The sequence below is a fragment of the Nipponia nippon genome, unplaced genomic scaffold (assembly GCF_047370975.1).
Source record: "Nipponia nippon isolate SJK-2023a ecotype South Korea unplaced genomic scaffold, ASM4737097v1 scaffold_12, whole genome shotgun sequence".
In the NCBI taxonomy this organism is placed as follows: domain Eukaryota; kingdom Metazoa; phylum Chordata; class Aves; order Pelecaniformes; family Threskiornithidae; genus Nipponia; species Nipponia nippon.
In genome coordinates this window covers 21292012-21312089 of record NW_028262313.1, presented here as the reverse complement: position 1 = coordinate 21312089, position 20078 = coordinate 21292012, and the positions used below count along the sequence as shown (strand labels likewise).

The 20078-nt window shown below is 34.8% G+C and overlaps 1 protein-coding gene across 1 annotated transcript in view; it reads right to left on the bottom strand.

Annotated features, from left to right (window-relative positions):
* Nucleotides 1-20078, bottom strand: part of CHM (CHM Rab escort protein) — a 72356-nt gene that overhangs the window by 35920 nt on the left and 16358 nt on the right. The window contains exons 3-8 of the mRNA XM_087749121.1: nucleotides 14473-14545; nucleotides 13148-13272; nucleotides 8445-8820; nucleotides 6477-6593; nucleotides 5677-5797; nucleotides 2957-3182 (exon numbers count right to left, since the gene is read on the bottom strand). Coding sequence (XP_087605247.1) covers nucleotides 2957-3182; nucleotides 5677-5797; nucleotides 6477-6593; nucleotides 8445-8820; nucleotides 13148-13272; nucleotides 14473-14545 — 1038 coding nt within the window. The remainder of the gene's footprint in view (nucleotides 1-2956; nucleotides 3183-5676; nucleotides 5798-6476; nucleotides 6594-8444; nucleotides 8821-13147; nucleotides 13273-14472; nucleotides 14546-20078) is intronic.

Below are 20078 nucleotides of genomic sequence, written 5' to 3'. Positions count from 1 at the left end.
ACTAACACCGCTTTTCCTCACTCAAGTGTCGTCAGTAGTTATAAAACGTTGTACTGTTTATGCAGAATTCATTTAGAATGCAAGGATGTGACTTACAAATGTCTTTGACTCATTCACATAAATATGCATGCACACCATTTATAACAGTAGCCTTGATGAGAACACACAGTGTAACTGGCTGCAAGAAACGCTTAAGAGGTTTACATTAAAACAGAATATAGAACGGTGGTTAGAAATCACAGAACAGGTGACACCTTACTCTGATAACCTGGTGATAAAAGCTGTAGGGTATGATGTATAGGTTGTGGCGTTACCGCTTTGCTATACAGTCTGAACAGTATTCTTCAGATACTGCTCAGTTTTAGCAAGATGTAATACCCAAGGCAGACCACATATAAAAATTGTGATTAATCTCAAAAAAGATTGTGATTGCCTCCTAAATCGTTCACTTAAAAACAAAGACATTTAGACTTTATTTTGTATTACAACGTTTGTAATACAAACCTTTTAGAAGTATAATTGCTTCTTGGTTTGACAGAGTAATTTGCTTCAACTATTAAAATACCATCCTTATTGTAAGACTTACAACTGAACAAAACAACAAAAAAAAAACCAAACCCTAAAACGCAGCAATCAATGGGCATAAATAGGAAGTTCATGCCATCTGAAGAATTCCTGTGATCACAGAATCATTTTCTGATAAGAATATTGATAAGACTTCTAGACACCACTACTGCTAACTCTTGAAATCTATTGCTGTTACAGAACAGAAAATTGCACGTGCTGGCTATTAAACAAAATAAAGTCAAAGGGCTTTCAAGAATGCAAGAAAAATTATATTGAGAAGACTCTACAGTGGGGGAAAAAATAACTAAAATTCTAATTCCAATTTTCATTATTAAATTTACTTTTTTTCCCAGGTATTTGAAGCCAAAGAAGGTCTAATTGCAAAACTTGTGCTACTATAATGGCTCTGATAATCTTTTCATTTATTAACCTGTTGGTCACGTACAGATATTTCGTCCCACATGAACTCCTATAAAGACAGAAAGACATTCATAAAATCTATGAACACGAGTTTCATTGCATGACTGTGTCCAGAGTACTTAGCTAAAACCAATTCTTTTTCACAAATTGTCTGTCTGAGCAGCTAATTATATAAGTCCACATTTTTAGAAATCTCCATACAAATACAGTTTAAGGTACAGATGAAAGGCTATTGACAAAAGATGAAGTTACCAAATAACATTTCTATGCAACGTATTACAGAGCAATGCCTAGTTCTCTAATGAACTAATGGCAACATTAGGGAATCTACGTGTATATACATCATCTAGACAATTCCATGCAGCCTTCATTAGTTGCTAAGGCCAAATAAGACCTTCCACAATACAGCCAGCTGCTGGTGCCAACCAGCTACTTTATCGATACCTTCCACAAACTATGGTAATTATTCCAGAACGTTTCTATCAACATATAATTGCATCCATCCCATATACTGCCAAATAGGCTTAAGCTGCTAAGGCCATTCTTCTAGCAGTAATTTAAGTACTGTTATAGAGAAGAAAAACAGAATCTATCATACAGACAAGACAGGAAGATGATGTCCAATAGTGTGCTGTAAAACAGTATTTCTTAATAGTAGCACACATACTAAGCAGAACTTGTCCACCAACAAAGAACAAAGCAGGTAGGACTTTGCACTGATATTTAAATGAATGATATACAAATACATCACTCAGACAACAAAATGGCCTCACCATGCAATACTGCTTTTTTTAAACAGAGCTAATGTTTACTTCAGACCTACAGGTTACTACATTAAAAACCCACATAGAGCAGATGGAAAGGCTGCTTGCCAACAAAAGAAAAGATTAAAAAAAACCCCTCAGCCTTTTAAAAGCCAGTTGAACTGTTGGAAACAACTGAAAATTAAAACCGCCCACCCTCTGCACATGTATTCTTGATGGTCCCCAAAAGCATCCATCAACAACTCCTCTGCTAGAACTACGATCCCTAGCACACCTCAGGAGTCACCATAAAGACTACATTACCATTGCCCACAGTTCAAGTACAGGGGTTGAAGTGGATGCTGTTTTATCCTGGAATCAATAGGGGTTTTTTGCTTTAATCACTTTCTAAGGCTCAAGTAGTGGAGAACATATGGCTGCTGTTCAAGATGTTAGAATGTAAAACTGCAGTCTGTACATGGCTCAGTGTAACAGGGCCTCACGATATCTTTTCTGCTGTTCAAGTCATAGGTGGAAGCTTGTGGTCTATACAGATCTACAAAACGATGCCAAGAGAATAAGGACATGACTTGACATCAGTTGCCCTGTTTGTGTAAGTCTGTGAGGTAACACAGGTGAAAGAATTACATAATTTATTTAATTTAATAATAAACTGGACATGTGGCACAATTTTGCTTCTTTCAGAAAAATCCAGTTCATTATTAAATATCTATCTAGGAATGGTAGATGCACTCAGCATTAATTAGTAACACAAACTGAAAACATGTATCTTCCTGTAACTCCAGGAAGACTAAACCACAAATTTTCTCAACCTACGAAAATGCAGAGTCATCCTTTTGGACAGACATTGCTCCAAGACTCCTCTGTCAGTTTCAAAAGGGATAGCTACGTATCAGTTAAATTATCGCTTTCTCATTTCCTAGTATTTATTACCATAGGCAGCCACCCCAACAGCCAGCTATTCCAAGTTGCATTTGTAATTGTTTCGAAGTATTAGAGTAGCATAGTTTACAACTTTTTTTTTCCTTTTTTCCTTTTTTTTTTTTTTTCTTAAGGGGGATAATTTCATAGCCAATGAAAATGTAAAGCAAAGAAAACCAACATGAAATTGTTTACAGGATGATGCCTATTGAATGGTATCTATTAGCATTAGGTTACCAAGGATTTCCTTTTTTGAAGATAGGTATTAGACAAGTGAAGCTTACCTGCAGAAGCACTGTGGAATCTCTCCTTGACCATACAGAGGAAACAAAAATGGTGTATTGCCATAGCGGCCAAGGCACTGAAGAAATTTTTTTGTTGCCTGAAGACCTTCAAGAGTGCTGCAATCAGTCTCTGAAACCATTGCAATAGAGTGAAGAATGAAGTGCTGCAAGCTGGCTGTTAACTTCCGTGTTCTTAAGAACTGCGCAAATGTACTCTTTTCGTAGTCTGAGGAAAAAGCAAATTTAGGTGAAGGGTATAGTATAACATTTGTACTTTCTCATATGCTTCAACTTAAACAAGTACCTCTGTATTGAAATGAACAAAAGCAATTGAGTTTTTCAACAAACTTACTGCTGAAAATGGATAATCCAAGTCAACGGAAGTCAAAAAATTTGCTCCCAGAAAGTGAGTTCTCTCAGAAGACAGAAACACCACTCCATTAAAATATTTCAAAATAACGCAAACCCATTGTATGAGTCTCCAACAGTCTAGAAAGCAACCTCTAAACACGGCTTCATCTGTTCATTATGTTTGACTTGATCCAAACCCATTTCTCAATCGTGTGAGAAAAGTGAAAAACTGGACAAAAATCCACTGAGGCGCCTTGGGATACTGTTTCCTGTAAATTACCCAAAATATTATACCGGAATGACACCCACTCAAGAAGAGTACTGCTGAATCCATACTGATATGGTTAGAGTGTACATTTATGCCTAGAGAAGCCATTCACATAGTGTCTTAATCCAAAGATGAGAAGGCGCAATATTTATTCAAATTCATGACTTGCTCGCAAGAGACAAGGATGTGCGAGACACAAAGATGACAGGGATGAGGAAGCATATCTCCCCTTTAAATCAATACTATTGCTGACACATTTTGAAATTCAAAGAAACACAAGTATTTCAGGAGATGTGTAACGCAAGTGTTTTGTATCACTGATACACCTCTGAAAAACTTTAGTTCCCTTAATAACTAAATGAATTTCCCCCCCCACCCCCCCCCCAGGATAAGACTGTATTTAAGCAATAGCATACTTTCATTCTATTCAGAAATCTGCTCTTAAGCTTATTTCAGTCATGGATAAATTCATAGGTAATTCAGAAATACTTCCATCAATGCTGAGACTAGTATTATCAAGCTATATATTCTGCTCAACATTCAACCACTGTTTTATTACAAATGTATCTTACTAACCTTTGTACAGCCATGCAGCAAGTCATAAAATCACAGGGATTTTTTGTTTTATCATTCTAAAAAAATTCTCAAGTTTTTCCTCACTTCAGACTTCTTACATAACTCCAAATTTTACAGAAAAAAGCTTTAAAAAAATTTCCTCACTATCATGAACTCTCCCTATTAAAAGTCTGCCTTCCCACGAATGTAATGATCTCACCAAGAGCAATTTTAAATTTCTGAAGTCTTTACATTAGACTAATCTGACTCAAAACACTCCCAATTACTTCCCAGGCTATTTTAAAATGTAGGAACAAAATCTGTTTCACTACCTTTGGAAATAAAATAAATCTAATGTCATTTAGGTACATGAATCAACGAATTCATTTAAAATTGATGTGGCGTCTCCTTTTTTTACTTAATAAATTTTCTAAATACCACCTATATTCTCACTCTGAGCACCTTCATTTCTTCCATCAGCAGCAAACCTGAAATTACCTGTAATCTATAAACCACTTCAGTCTAATGAGTTTTTCCCCCTTCAGGATTTTCTGGAGTTCATCACAGACTCTCCTTCTCCTAATCTCACCACATCATTTTCGACATTGACCAATTCTCTCTTGCATATGTTGAAAATAATTTTCTCTAATGTTTGTACCTAATCTATGGGTCTTGTTCAAGTAATCAAACCCATACCAGTATCTTAACAACTGTTTCTTTTTAACACTAGATTATTTCAAAAATACTGCCTAGCCAAGCTACTGTCAAGCTACACAAGCACCGATATGCTTCACTCTGAAATGTACGTCAATAGTTTAACCATTCCTCTTTCCTCATTATTTCTTTTTGACAGATTTTTCTGGTTTTGCCTTAGTTTACTTCTAGACTCCAAGAACTGAGAACATCACTTCATTCTTTGTACCCTGAGGCGCATAAACCAAAGCAGAGTGGGTTTCCATCACCTTCCTTCTGTTAGCCAATTTTCCTCTTTGACCTGATGCTCATTATTCTTTGCACATTATGGCTCAAATCTATTCAGATTCTCTCTCATCTAAATAAGCCATCAGTTGATAAAGGCACTATGAACTTGCCCTTTGCAACTAAAAGGCATTAAATTACATTTACTTTCAAAGTTAAAATATTCCATTTTCTTCATTTCTGATTTTGTGGCATCACACTGTGAAGTTTTACAAATTATCCAAAAAAAGGGAAAAGAAAAATCAGGTACATCACGGCATATTAAAAAATCCCTGGAAGGGGGGAGGAAACACCTAGATATTATGAAAAATATTTTGCAACCTTGCTGTGATATGTAATTTAGCTGTTAAAGAAAAATGTAAATAATAGATGATGTGGGAACTAGAAGAGCAAGTGCTAAAGTAGAAGAATTTAACATTGAAGTGAAAAGGTCACAAAAAGGTCAAAGCATACTTTGAAAATGAATCCATAAAAATAAATTGTGTGAAAACACAGGAGAGCTATCAAAATTGTGCATAACCGAATGAACTCATAAGAAGACAGTGTACACTGTTCAATGAAACGCTACCTTGGTATTCATCAGGGTGTTGTTCATAGTCCAAACAAAATGTCAAAAATTTCATTAGCATTCTCTTTTCCACCATAGAGAGCTGTCTGCTGTTGAAGACATCTGCTCTAGAACAAGGTACCTGGAAAATATTTTTTAATGATTTCAGATACTTTCCACACTCTGGATCGGAAAAGCATCAAGCAATGCTACAGACTGATTACCTAACAAATATTTTTAATTACTGTTTTCTATTAGTTATTTTCTTATATAATTCTTTCCATTATTTTCTATTAAACTATAATAAAAGTTACCAATTTGCCACAATAAATTATTTTAAAACCTTTTTAAGCCTCTTCCCATTTTTATTTCGCTTCAATTTCACTTGCATCTCTGATTGCAGAGTTAATCAAAAGAGTTTATATTAATTAACTGTGCCAAAATCTCCTGTTGCCATTATCAGACCAATGACTTCCCTTGTAAGCAGGAGACAAATCAAGTCTACGCTAGGAATCTGAAAACTTAAAACCTGTGAATCTTTACGAGTTAACTGCCAAGTTGATCGTGGTCTAAATATTTGACATGAGACAAGGATTTATGCCAAGAATGTAATGGACTGCACGTTCTTACTTTAGCTTTTTTTTTTTTTAATATTTATCTATGACACATACAAACCCCTTTTCATTCCAGAAATGAAATAAAAACCAGAATCTTAAGGAAAAATACTAGCTTATTGTTATAAAACTCTCAAGAAACCAAATTCAGCTTTCTTGACTTCAAAAGATGAGATTAAACATACGCAATATATTATTTTACGATACCTGTTCTACTTTTCCTTCTCGAAAGGCAAGAATTCGTGTCGCATTTTTAAACTCTGCATATCTGCTAACATTCGACTTAATCAGAAGGTCAATTAACAGACCTCGGGAGTAAAGCAACTGCACAGTGAAGAAAAAAAGAAAACGGTGAGTAAAGAGAAAGTGCTTACACCAAAAGAAAACAGTGATACCAACGGTATCCATTTGTAAGGTGTTTTCTTTACCTTTGCAAGTACACACAGTGAAGTAAAATCTGTAAAAGAATACCAAGATGTAGCATGTGTAAAATAGTATTAAATGAACTGAAGTGACCATACAAATGGAGGAGATAAAGCAGTCCACAGGAGAGAAAGGGAGAAGGTGTCAGCCTACTGCTCATTTAGTTTTGTTAGTCTGGGAGTCATAGCTTAAGATAATTTTTCGTATTGTCGTCTTGGATAATCTCTTTGTATTGTATGCTATATACCCCTGAACGCTGTGTTTTACGACCTTCATTTCCCAGTATCAGTAAAGTACATGACGCTGTCTGTGTAAGTCATCACTAGTTGTTTCTTAATTTACCTGAAACAATAATGTCACATTTTCTAAATGTAAATTCCTTAAACCCCCAGTTAAGGCGTAGTCATATTCTGTTATATTCATCTATAACCTGTCTACCTTTACTCTTTCTATAAGCTACAAATATATTACGAAATACTGAAGGGACAGAAACGTAACTATTAACAGAAGATGTATGTCTGAATTGAAAAGCATTGGAGATTAGTTTAAACATGCTTCAAGCCTTGTAACAGAATTTGCATCATCATACAGGAATTTTCAAGATCAAGTTTACTGGAACACCAACGAGGACACCACGAGAAAGTCTGTGTCCCAGCGCCAGAGAGAAACCAACGTAAATTATTAGTCTTGCCTTGACGACTATTCTTCTGTCAGAATTTGTGGAATTCATTGCATTTAACACCATTAACACAGTGGCACAGAAAAAGTATAAAAAGGATACAAAATAGTGTTATCTACTTAATCACTATACACTGACTATTGTTTTCATGATGTCATTCCAATGACGCATGGAAGAGGTATCTACATTTGGAACACAGAGATGAAATTTGAAATAATGCATTTTGTAGTGTCTCCACAAAGAATATAATAAATTATTGAATATTTTTTTTCCAGTTTCCAGAGGTTTGAAAAATCTTTTCATGCAGAACATGAAAAATTAAGCATTCAACTTTGAAAAAAACCTCCCATTGCAGAGTACACATATAGTCTAAAGCACAGAAGTTAAGAAAAATTTCCATTTAACTTGAATTTGCAGGGCCATATCGATATAATGTGAAGTATGTGAAAAGCAGATTTTAGAGTTTAAACAGTATGACAAATATGTCAGACCAATTTTTTTTCCTCTAAGTAAAATGCACACTAGTAGGAATTCAGCACAATAACAACTAATTTTAGTCAGCTTATATGTTATGGATTAACTGTAATTATTTTTTTTCCAATAAAATTTATTACAGTTCAGTGCTTTAGTCACCAAAGAACCAAAACTAGTATAGAAAGGCAATGAGAGTTTCACAGCAAAATCTAAAACCCAGGATGCACTCCAACAGGAAAATCATTTTTCATTTTAAAAACAAACATCTGCATATAGATGGATTTTCCTTGTTTAAAAGTGCATTTTTTTAATGGTACTATTTAAAAAGAGCAATTTGCAGATATTACTTAGATTTCCTTTCATGGACATATTTCTGCACTATGCTTTACAGTCTCTTTGGTTATAAACAAACACTAAAGAACATATATGAAATAGCTCTTGTTTGTTTTCAGGGTACTAATTCTTCCTTACTTCTCAAGAGTCTCTTTTTTGCCTCAAAGGTACTGTGTCAGCCCTCTGCAACGTTAAAGTTTTTTTTTTAAATTCCAGTATTTTAAGAAAAGTTAATGTACTTATATGAAAAGTCATTCAGTTCCTACCTTGGAAACTAAATCAATATTAAACCTTCTGCCTTCTCTAACAATTTGGGAATACGTAATTTTCTTTGGTTCTGGAGCAGAAATTTCTGAGGGCGCAGCTTCAGTTTTTCCCAATTCCAGAGCAGACTCGCCTAAAGCCGTACTATGAGAACTTTCATTCTCAGAGGTTGTTTCTGTATCATTGCCTTCCATTGCACTTGCTGGCTCAGTGCGGGTAGCCTTTTCTGGTTCCTGGCTCTCCACCTCCGGTAAGGCGCTCTCCGTTGGCGGACTCTCTTTTTCCGATTCCTGAGCAACCCCCTCAGCACCAGCGGCTCCAAATACAGGCAGCTTTGGCAATGCACCAGCTTCTTCAACATCTTCAGCTGAATCCTGACTGATGGAAAACACAAGGGGAAGCGGGGGAAAAAAGTGTTTTAAAGAGTCTTAAAAAGTTGTTTAAAGTTTTGAGTCAGTGCCAGAATGGAAACCTCAAGCATTTCTATGAAAAGCATTTCAATTTCTTTATCCTGGTCAAATCAGGTGTACCACGCACTAAAGAACTCTGGTTCTTTGACTGCAAAACTATCATTCAAGAGGAGTATTTTTACTGAGGAGAAAAAAAAAAAAAAATCAAAATTGGGGTTCTTATTTTACATGGACTCAAAAGATGGAATGAGCTTAAAATCAAAACTCTCATGGTGAAACACTACACAGCTACAGAAACAAAAGAAATTGATATTTTAAAGAAGAAACAGTAAAGCAATTTGATTAGGTTTTTCCTATGGATTAAAAATCCCCTTTGAAACCGAAATGCAAAAATGCATTAAAATCATTAAGCTCAGATATTTTAAAAATGAAACTCACTGAAGAGAACAGCAGTGCTTTATACGACTGAGACTACTTTGCATCTATTACTATAGCAAGTCCATAAGAGAAGCAGGCAATTTTGACCTGAAGTTTAAGTAAAACTTTCAAATTACTTTTTCAACTCTGACCTTGCATTCTAATTAGTTCTTCAAGGAACAGGCACACAGAACAAAGCTCCCTCATGCAGCAATGTTATTTTTATGCAAGTGTTACAAATTTGTGCACAGCAGATGAAGGCAGCCAGTCAAAAGGAGGGACATTACCACACAACATTTAATCCGTATAGTCCATTTCCTTTTCATGACACAATTCTTTAAAATTCCTCTTATAAAGCAGACCTCCACTTTTAATCTCATCTACTCTTTTTATATTGAACTTCAATGACATCTACCTTAGAAACTAGTACTTTTGAACTTCGAATTTTATACTACCAGCTGAGATGAATCAAATCAATGTCATTTTAAGTGAAAGGAGTTCAGCAATAATTTCACACTATCTTTTTATCTTTATACCACAAGCCATTAATGCACTGAATAAACAATTTAATCGTGGCTGAAAACTAATGAACTATGATTTTAAAGGTGACCTGCAAACGTACAGTACAAAATTTCAATAACTATCAGGATGGTTAAAATTCACTGAACAGTAAGGAATTATTCAGTATACGTATAAAAATTATTCAGTATACGTATAAAAAATTCCCTCACACATCCGTAGCCTTACGGATGGGAGCAGGGGGCAGGATTTCTGTTAAAAGGGGGAACAAAACCACCTGTATCCTTTAAAAGTTGCTCCTCACTTACGAACGCAGGGAGCTCACATGGGCTTAGGAAAATAACAGTTTGGAGTAAGTCTCTCAGCTTGTGCACAGCCACCAGGAAGCATTTATTGATGAATGGGGTAAAATATTGCCCTAGGAAACACAGGAACTGCTGTAAGGAAGCACTAATGAAAGAAGTCTGTTTCTGTACATTAATTATGGTTTTTTGCTTCATATTGCAAGCATTAATTAACTATAAAATATCAAAGAAAGATAAGTACTTTGTCAAATGTTTTTTTAAAAAGTAATTCCTACTAAAAAACCAAATGAAAGTCAATTAAATTTTGGGGTTCTGTTTGGATTTCTTTTTTTTTTTTTTTTTTTTTTTTTTTTTTTTTTAGGAATTTGGAACACAATGTTTGTGAAAACTGCAAAAGCTGTTGCCATTAATGCAATAACTAAGAATGAAGCTTTTATTTAACCCATTCTAAAGCTTTTTATAAAAAAAAAATTCAGAGGAAATTTTTCTTTCTATCTTCTCCCAAGCTCAATATACAGTTCAGTCTCATTTTAAACATACTTGATTATTACTTTTTAAATCAATATAGAATTTGGATTCACAATACATTGTCTTTTTTCTATATCACTCTGAAAAAGCGGTGTAACAGAAATGTTATATTTACATATTTTACATCTCTATTGAATTCCCATTAATGAATACGTAAATCTGCATGATTTGCAGCTCTACACATTTTATAATGGAAGCCTAAAAACTGTATATAATCTAAATTCATGACATCCTTCCTATAGGAACAAATATCTCTGAATAATGTAAGAACTGTCTATAAAAATCACTCAAATTGAACTTTTGTACAGACAATTCTGCTCCTAATTCAGAAAAAAATAATACATCTGCAGACAAATTGTTGTGTAAATTTAGAATATTATCTTCCACCATTCATCAATTAATGGTACTAACAAAGGAATATCTTAAAATGAATGTGTCTTATTAATGCCTTGTAACAGCAACCCCTTCAGATAGGTCAAATGAAAAATTGCCAACCAGCTGGTTAATTTATTCAGCACAGGTGTTCACTATTTATTTTTCAGCCATTTGCCTTTTTTCAATACAGCTTGTTGTAGACACAGTATTCTTTTCCTTTGATGGATGCACTTTGTTCTAAGGCCATTCATTTCAGATTTGCACTGTGTATATTATACTGCTACCCAGCTGTTTATTCTTTCAAAATAAATGTTTAATGCTTACTTCATAGGAGTTATAAAAGTTAAGCAAAACCAACAGAATCTAGCCAGAACGTGTAAATTGTCAGAAACACAATAATTGACTCTCTCAGAAAGTTTTAAGTTATTTTGGAAAACTTTTTCTCTGCTAGGGTTATTAATCTTACCGTTCTTCCTTGTGGATTTTTGGGTGATAATTGAGAGACAGCATTTTACTGCCAGGCTAAGTCAAACGTATTAAAGTCAAATCTCCTATTTTGTCCTGACTCAAGTATAATGCTCACTTTTATAAAATGTGACATCTTCGTGCTAGGGGACTCATTTTTGAGCCAGCCCTCAGTCAATATCAAACCTTCTTAGGAAAATCATACACAAAGTTAAGAGACTATGAAACCTTTAATCTGATTTAAGACTAGTTCTGAACAATATTTATTATGGCAACAGGATTACAATTACAATATTCAAGTGATAGTGCTTTAAAACAAGCATAACAGTTCACCTGCAACACAGTCAAGCAGCCATTACTGTGCAATATAGAACTTTGGAATATTCTGAGTCTGTGACCTTCAGATTGTATTAGTATAAGTCACACCTTTTTTTTTCCCTACCTATGATGTTTACAGAAAGAAATACATGTTTGTATCTGAATATCTGTCAACGTTTCATTCAGCTACCTATGACATTATCTAAGGGATTCAAGGTTAAACTTACACAACTGCCCCAAAGAACCTTTCAGAACAGTGTTCAGTTCAGTGCAAAATCCAAAGAGAAAAATGATAAATAAATACAAAGAAATAGTTCAGTTTTCAATTGAGGCCCATACAGTTTCCATTCATTATTACTATGCTTACACACTATTCAACATTACTGCTTCACAAGGTTACTTCTAGATGTTCCTTGATTTTCAATAATATGACGTGTGAAAAGCTCACCTTCTGCATGACATATATAACAAAGCCTCACACTTCCATTTAAAAATCTAAACAAAAAATGAAATGTGTATTCTTAACTTCTGCTCACGCAGACATACCTCTACACATACCTAACTAAAAGATATTTACCACATACTCAGTCCTAAGATGGCGTACTATTCTTCATGTGCTTACACAACAAATATTCACAAAAGTAAATGTGTGTATTTCAAACTAAGCATGTATTTTTTGCATGCTGTATGTAAAGCAAGAGCTGAGTTACCTTACTTCAAAACCAGAAAGAAGATGACAGCCCAAAAAGGCTAACTGTTAGTATATTACCAGGAGCCTTTGACCACACAACTTCTTCTAAAGCATCATGGGTAAGCACTGTTTAATGAGTAAATTAAATCCACTGAATATAAAAATGACAAAAGGCAAATATTACTTTATCATTTTAGCACAATTCAGTATTTTATAGTTACAGTACTACTGTCCATTTGTGTTCCTATTCTTGTGTACTTATTTCATTTTACATTTACTTATGAGTTTAACTTTTTACTATGAGAATAGCAGCTTTTAGCCAAATTAAGAATGGAAAAATTTAATAGATGGCAGTGCATAACTACCTATTGCTAATAATACCTACCAACACAACACTTCTGTTTTCTACTCAGAAGTAAATTGTCAACTCACAAAGTTGGACAACAAATTATATTGCATCCAGATAGGTCGTTTAAGAAGGATTAGTTACCTTCAATGAAGTGCAAGCGATCTCAACAAAAGCACAAGGACGTTAAGAACATTTTAGAACTCATGGTTACTTTTTGAGACAACATGCAACATGGTAGCGTGGTGAAATGCCTGAAGCCAAAAGCACAATATGATTATTTACCTCTGGGCATATAAAATTATTTGTATATTTCTATATTTCTACTTACTCGCCAAAACAGAAATCTTCTACATGTTGAATAGTTTTATCCTTCTTGCTAAGAGAAATAACTTCTTCATTCTCAAGGATCAGTTTTCTCCAGTCTTCGCATTCATCACTGATATCTGTCTTTTGCTTACAAAGAACAATTATAAAATTACATTTTGTACTCTGCTAGCTGCTCTTGAACTATAAATATCTATAGTCCCAAATAAATTCTTGTACCATCTTATATTAAAAAAAAAAAAAAAGAATCATCTTAACTGTCTTAAATGTTTTTTCTATTCAGATTTTTGATTTAAAATACTTAGAGCTGGTTACTTTGTTATAGCATGCCAACGCTTGCACTACATTACTAGCTCTAGTAATCTGAAAATGCAGTGTTAAATTAAATACAAGTTTTAGTAGAGAATTGAATATAACTTCGAATACAATCTACCAAAAGACAGATTTGCTACAGCCAGGTTAGTTACAAATTTTGTGATGAAACTCTTTGAACGGAGACCATATGAAAAAATACCGTGATTTGGGTATTCTATTAATCTGTCCACACTGGAATCTCTAAATCATATAACAGAACCCTGAGAATATTAAGTTCTGACATTGAGCAACTCCACTGATTACGCCAGAAGGTAGCACTATGTAATAAATACGCATGAGACTGAACTGAAAAAGTTCCATCTTCTACGGACCAACAGGCTCATAACGCTTCAGTAAATAATACGAACATCCATTTGCTAATATAGTCCAAGTGCTCAATCTCCTAAATAAATATCCTCTTCAGAAGATTTCTAGTGGACTGTCATGAATTAGATAAACCTTGGTCATTGAAAAATACACTATCAACATTAATCTTTTTGTCCCGGGAACAGGACAATTCAATGGAAGGATCCAATAACTACCTTTCTCACAGTTAAAAAGAATCAGCTGAAACCACACAAGAAAAACAAAAGGGACTGAAACACCAGAGAGTGGAAAATAATCAAACAGGAAACGGAAAAGACCAGATTAACATTTACAGGAGATGCTGGGAAAGGAAACTAAACAATACTGTAGCTGCTTCTATATAAATTCAAGAACCCAAAAAGTATGACTGAGCACTACACTGTTTGATCTCAGATAATAACATTAATAAACCAGGTATATCAGAATCTTAGAATGCTAAGCCAGACAGTTAAGTCTTAACCAGTAAAGCTGGAAAGTAGAAACCTCTTTGATCTGTTCAAATTACCAAAACGAAAGAGCATTGTAATAATTTGTCTTGTAACAAGTTACACGAACAATCAAGATTTAACATTGAAGAACATTAGAAGCAATCATTTCAGGAATTTTTACCTGATTTTCTTTAATCCAGGACAATAATCCTGAAAAACTAAAGCTGGCCCAGTTCCCACCATAGTAATTTTTCCTGCAAATAAAAAACAACAGTGAACCTTGATGAACAGATAAACCACAGCCTTTTCAGGTTTAAAGAAAAAACAACCAAGTTTGAGAGATTCAAAATATTTTCCATGACATTTTACAGATGCAGTATATAAAAATCAGTATAATATTTCACAGCTCTTAATGAGATGCAAAATTTCCATTTTCACTCATTTGTGTGCATCTCTGACCAAACAGACTATAGTCCAAAATCGAATTATTTGGAGGATAAAATGAACAATGCTGAGAAAAGCACATGGGATACTATGAATAAAAGGAAAATATAGATAATACTGCTTCTTGGCCAAGACTGACTCTACACCTCTAACTCAAACATGAACATCCCTACAGACATCTTTACTTAGCGCGGAGCCAAGCCAAGTCTGCCAGCTTCAACTGAGTTCTCAGAAAAGCCAGTTCAGGTGTTTTGCATCGCTACCACGCTCCACTGTTTCAGGTTCTGGCACGACCTAACAGCTTTGTCACACGAGTGTAGCTATACCGCTTCTGATTGACGCCGATTTGGAAGCTAACACCGCCGCACTGCATGCCGCTTCTAAACTCACAGTGCTTCGTGAGGTGGCTGTGCAGATGAGGGGTAAGTAAACTCAAACTGGGTCCAGACAGTAGAAACCACGTCTCTCTCATCCATTATGTCAAATAAAGGCAAGTTCACTCTATTATTTATCTACTGCTTACAGAACAGATTATGCTTATTATACACTGTGAAGATGCTTCGGCAAAATTCTTATTAAACTGCATATACTGTAGGTGGAGCCAAAGGAACTGATTTGTACAAAATGATCATACCTCCCTGAGTACTTTTCAGTTTATATTTACCACCTTCTTTCTTGAAAAATATTAGTTTACTTCTTTTAAATCACACAAAATTTATAGTTCTGCTGTTAATCAAAGAAAGTCTCTGGTCTCCCTTTTTTAATTTTTTCTATCAATCCTTCTCTAAACATCAGTTGGATTAATTAGCTTTTGTTATCATGCACACCACATCTTAAATATTTAACAACTCTGACAGGAAAAACAATAGAGCAATTACATTTTGAAAAATCACTAGCTCTTGCAAAATAAGAGTCATTTCAGGATTTAAGTCTGTTTTCTGGCACTGTATGCTGCCACTTCAGAAGCGTGAAAGATACCAAAAATACCCTCCTGAATGGATATCTAATGTTATTACATACACTAAAAAAACCCAAAACCAAACCATTTAGGGAGGAAGATGGGTTTTGCATTTTACAGAATAATGTGAAGATTGCTAAATCAAATGAACTTAAAATCTTATCATAAACTCCTCCACTTTTAAATTGTAGAGATAAGTGTGATAAAAGTGAAAAATTAAATTCAGGTTTGATTCTACTGTTTAAGATGGGCTGGTTTTGACAAGGCTTATCTGCACTGACAAAGACTTCCTTAAGGGTGTCAGCCCCTTTACAGCACCAGGGGGTGATGCTCTCTACCATGTTGCTTACTTAGCAAACGAAGGCAACAGTGAAGAACATAAATAGGACATCTTTTGCAAAGACAACAAAATCCAGCATTCACTGAATAAAGGTGCCTTCAACAACAGAACATGGTGTTTAAGACCATGAACTGGGAGGACTGGGTCTGTGCTTTAAGAGAACGCACGTAGTCTGCCCTGCAATTTGGTTACTCTAAGCAGAAGAGCTCCATCTGCGGATCTGTTACCAACCAGAAACTCCAATCACCTATAAAAAGGAGTTCATGCTTACCTCATCACGTGAATGACATGGGTGAGGCTTAAAAAGTACTGCTATTTGGTATCATATAGAATACAAAGCAATGAGGATTAAATATATTAAATGCCTAATCCTGACTGATCTCAATCTATAAAGCAGTAACTGATAGCTGCATGCAATGATCATCTCCAGCTTTGTTTTAGCTGTCAATGGCGCAGGTTAATTTCTTGCTTCTTCTTAAGATTCCACTGAATAAAAAGTTCAATATCCATATATTATCTGCCACATCCGGGATTTCCAAAGAAGACAGCCATGAAGATTTATTTTTAAGGGAATCTGCTGCTTTAGTTGCAAGTTTCCTTGAATATGGAATACAATCTGTCTGTCAGAGCAAGCAAGGCCACTGATCACAGAAATCGCAGAAAACACCTGCCTAAAATTAGGACTGGGTTTCTTGAATCTATATCAATATAAATTCATGCATATTTAGAATATTTAAAATTAAAACTTTCAGTAAGAGAAAATAACATTATTTTCTCTAAGTTACAAAAGCTTATTTGTGAGCTGTCAGACATCTTTGATGTCAACATCCCTCCGTTCATCAGGTGGATTTTCCTTTGAAATTGCTTTTCTTTTTAACCACCATTGATGTGAATCAATCTTTTCAACAAAGCACTCTCTAACGCTATTCTGAAGCTCAATCAGTTTTCAGAAGACGGTATGGCCTTTCTCAAATGGAAAATGAATCGCAGCTGTCCTTCCTTTCCTCTGGCATCTGAGCACCTTTCCCAAGTTATGCTATACCACCTCAAATATTAATCTTCTCTTGAAGCATCAACTTCCAGGTTTTTTTTTCTCCCAGAATTTTAATTAGTTTACCCTGCTTTACCCATCATTACATGATGAATCAGAATTGCTTAATTTTTTCATCTGAAAACACTACAGAAAGAAGGTAGACCGGGCATGATTACTGATATAATGAGCAAAGTTTTCAGTAAAAATCTTGAAGAGGAATTCTGAAAAGAGCTGAGTAATGGTTTTACAATTAGGAGTCATCTGTAACCAAATATTTTTGTTATAAGTGCCCTGAAGATAAATTGAGGAATTCCTTAAAGTAATGGTCAAGATCAAAGCCTAATTAAAGTGAAAACTACTGTCCCAAAATCTCAAGGACTACGCTCCTCTCTTCTCTTGCTTTATTAGCAAACTACAAAGATGGATATTCTCTCCTTTTTTCACGGTTATAATTCAGTTATCCTCTAAGTAAGAACACGAACCATTTTGAAGGTGTAATAGCAGAGAAAAATTAATTTTTCTACCAAGTTATATAGAGCACAGATGTTTTCTTTTTCTCCCATACATTATTTCCTAGATGATATTTGCTCAAAACTCCTGTATTACCTGGATTTTAATATAAATTTTAAAACTGCGGCTTTTATTTCACATTTTTCAGATCTCAAATCTGTAGTTCAGCACTAGCACAACTGCTGAAGCCATTTTTGCAAAGTTTTGGAAATGCAGCTCAAGTATAGTTTTACCTCTGCAAAAAGCTTAATTCTCTCTTCTCCTAGATTAGTTTGTGTTTTTTTTCCTGTTACTAACACCATTTTTTCTTCAAATACTTTGAAAGAATTAGCAAATCCCAGTCCAGAACAAACTGCAAGTTGTTTCCAACTAATTAACATTCTTGGAATCCGAACCAAGAGAATGTCTAACATGTCCTTTTGAAGACAGACTGCAATTTGAGAAATTGAACACTTTTGAAAGCAGAAGATACCCACGTAAAACATAAGAACAGAAGAAGTATTTCATGGCCTGCGCCTGCTAAGACGACTGCCCCTCTCAATGCCATGTCATAACAGCCATGGCAGAACAGTCAAAGCTGGTGATGTCTGACGAAAAGCTGCTGATGCCTCACGATTGCTCCCAAGAGCTGCCTGTCTGTGTGTGTCCTGTATTTGATCTTTCAGAAAGAAGTCTGGAACCATCAGAGCAGCTGTCTTTTGCAAAGGAAGTTACTGCCACATCAATTTTAAGGATCTGAAGACAAAACGACTTATGTTTCAAAGCCATAAAGTTTCATGTGCTACCTATTAAGTACAGTCACATGTATTAAAAATTCCCGTTCTGGCATAGTAATTGTGTTTTGGAGCATGAAAAGTGGACTAAGCTTCCTTGCCTTCCAAGAGGAAGGGCTTAACCCAAACAGCTCTTGAGATCCTTCAACTCAATAAGAGTAACGGTGGCAGTCACTTGTACTACATTACATTATATCCTGGGATATGAACATGACCAAAGGTAATTATCATGGACCAGTTGAGACCATGTTTTACTTTCTAATACCTTTGCTATGAGATCATATTCTAAACCAAAATAAAAAATAAAAAAAAAACAAAAAATAAAAATAAAAAAAAAACTTTTTAAAAAAAAAACGTCAAAAGATACCAGAACTAAGAATTTTTGCCTAGGTTTCCTTACTGAAAGTTAAATAATTCCTCTATTTTTCTTGCAAGAAATTGATCTGCTTTGAGAAGCAACCCTTTCCCTCTCTGGCTGCTGTACTTACACAGCTACCTCCCTTCACAGAAGTTAAAGATCAAAAAGGCGGCTATATGATGGCACGGGTTGTATTACCCTATACATTTTACAAGTTCTGAAAAAAGTGAGACAGATTGTCTAGCAAGAAGTGGAACAAACTACAAAAGCAGGTATGTTGGGGGTGGGTACAGGGCAGGTGCCCAGCATGCTTTCGGATGCTCAGATAAAACAGAATTTTGGACACAAGGAACACTCAAGTACTCTACAGGCAAAGTAAGGTCAAAAAATAAGAAAGATAACAGATGTCAAGAAACTAGACATGAGAAGTAGACAGCAAACCGGGCACAAAAAAGGACTTAAAATCCTGCACCTTGACACTCCTTTGCCTTTGAATTAAACTCTACAGGGAGAGATAAATAAGTCAGTGAAGAAGGATGCAGACAACAAAACTATTGTCTACAAATGCTATATTCTAGATGCTGAAAATCAAATACAAAATGTAGCTAAACATACATCACCTCTAATTGCCCCATCCTCAGTAACCAAACTAGTACATAACTATATAGATATATAAGAAGCTAATAAGCAACAGACCAAAAAGTAGAAAACATAGCAAGCCATCAGAAGAAAGTCCTATGCATATAAACAGTCAGTATGGGAAGTACATTCACTTCAAGTAATTAACTTTTAGTCTTGATCTACTTTTCTTCAGCAACTTCAAGTTTAAACTAAGTGCCAATCTCCACATTTTAAATTGCAAATTACTTTTCTAAATCACTTAACAAATATCCTTGAAATTTCACATGTCAACAGCTCATTAATATCTACAGTAAATGTAGCTCTGAAAAGAACCACAGATTTTACATTTATTGAGACAGATAGCTGGCACAGAGAAATAGAGCTCCTTCAATTACTATTTGGCAGAAGCTAACTTTAGTTTAAAATCCGTCTACAGGAATTTATGGCAATGCTGCAGTGAAGTGACTATTTTGAATAAGATTAGCTACTGTTGATGGCAATGCTTGGACAGTGTTTATAAATCAAACTTAGAACTTAGTATTTTATAATAAGCCACTTCAAAACTACCTTCCATAATCTTCTATGCAGTATATTATGATAAACGCAAACATGGCTGGAGATTAAATGTAATAAAATGATGTACACAAGGTAATGAGTACAAACAAACTATAGACAAAGACTTTATCCATACACGTTCTCCGTACCTTGTGCCTAACTTAACTCAGACCTTTGTAGAGAACAAAAGACTAA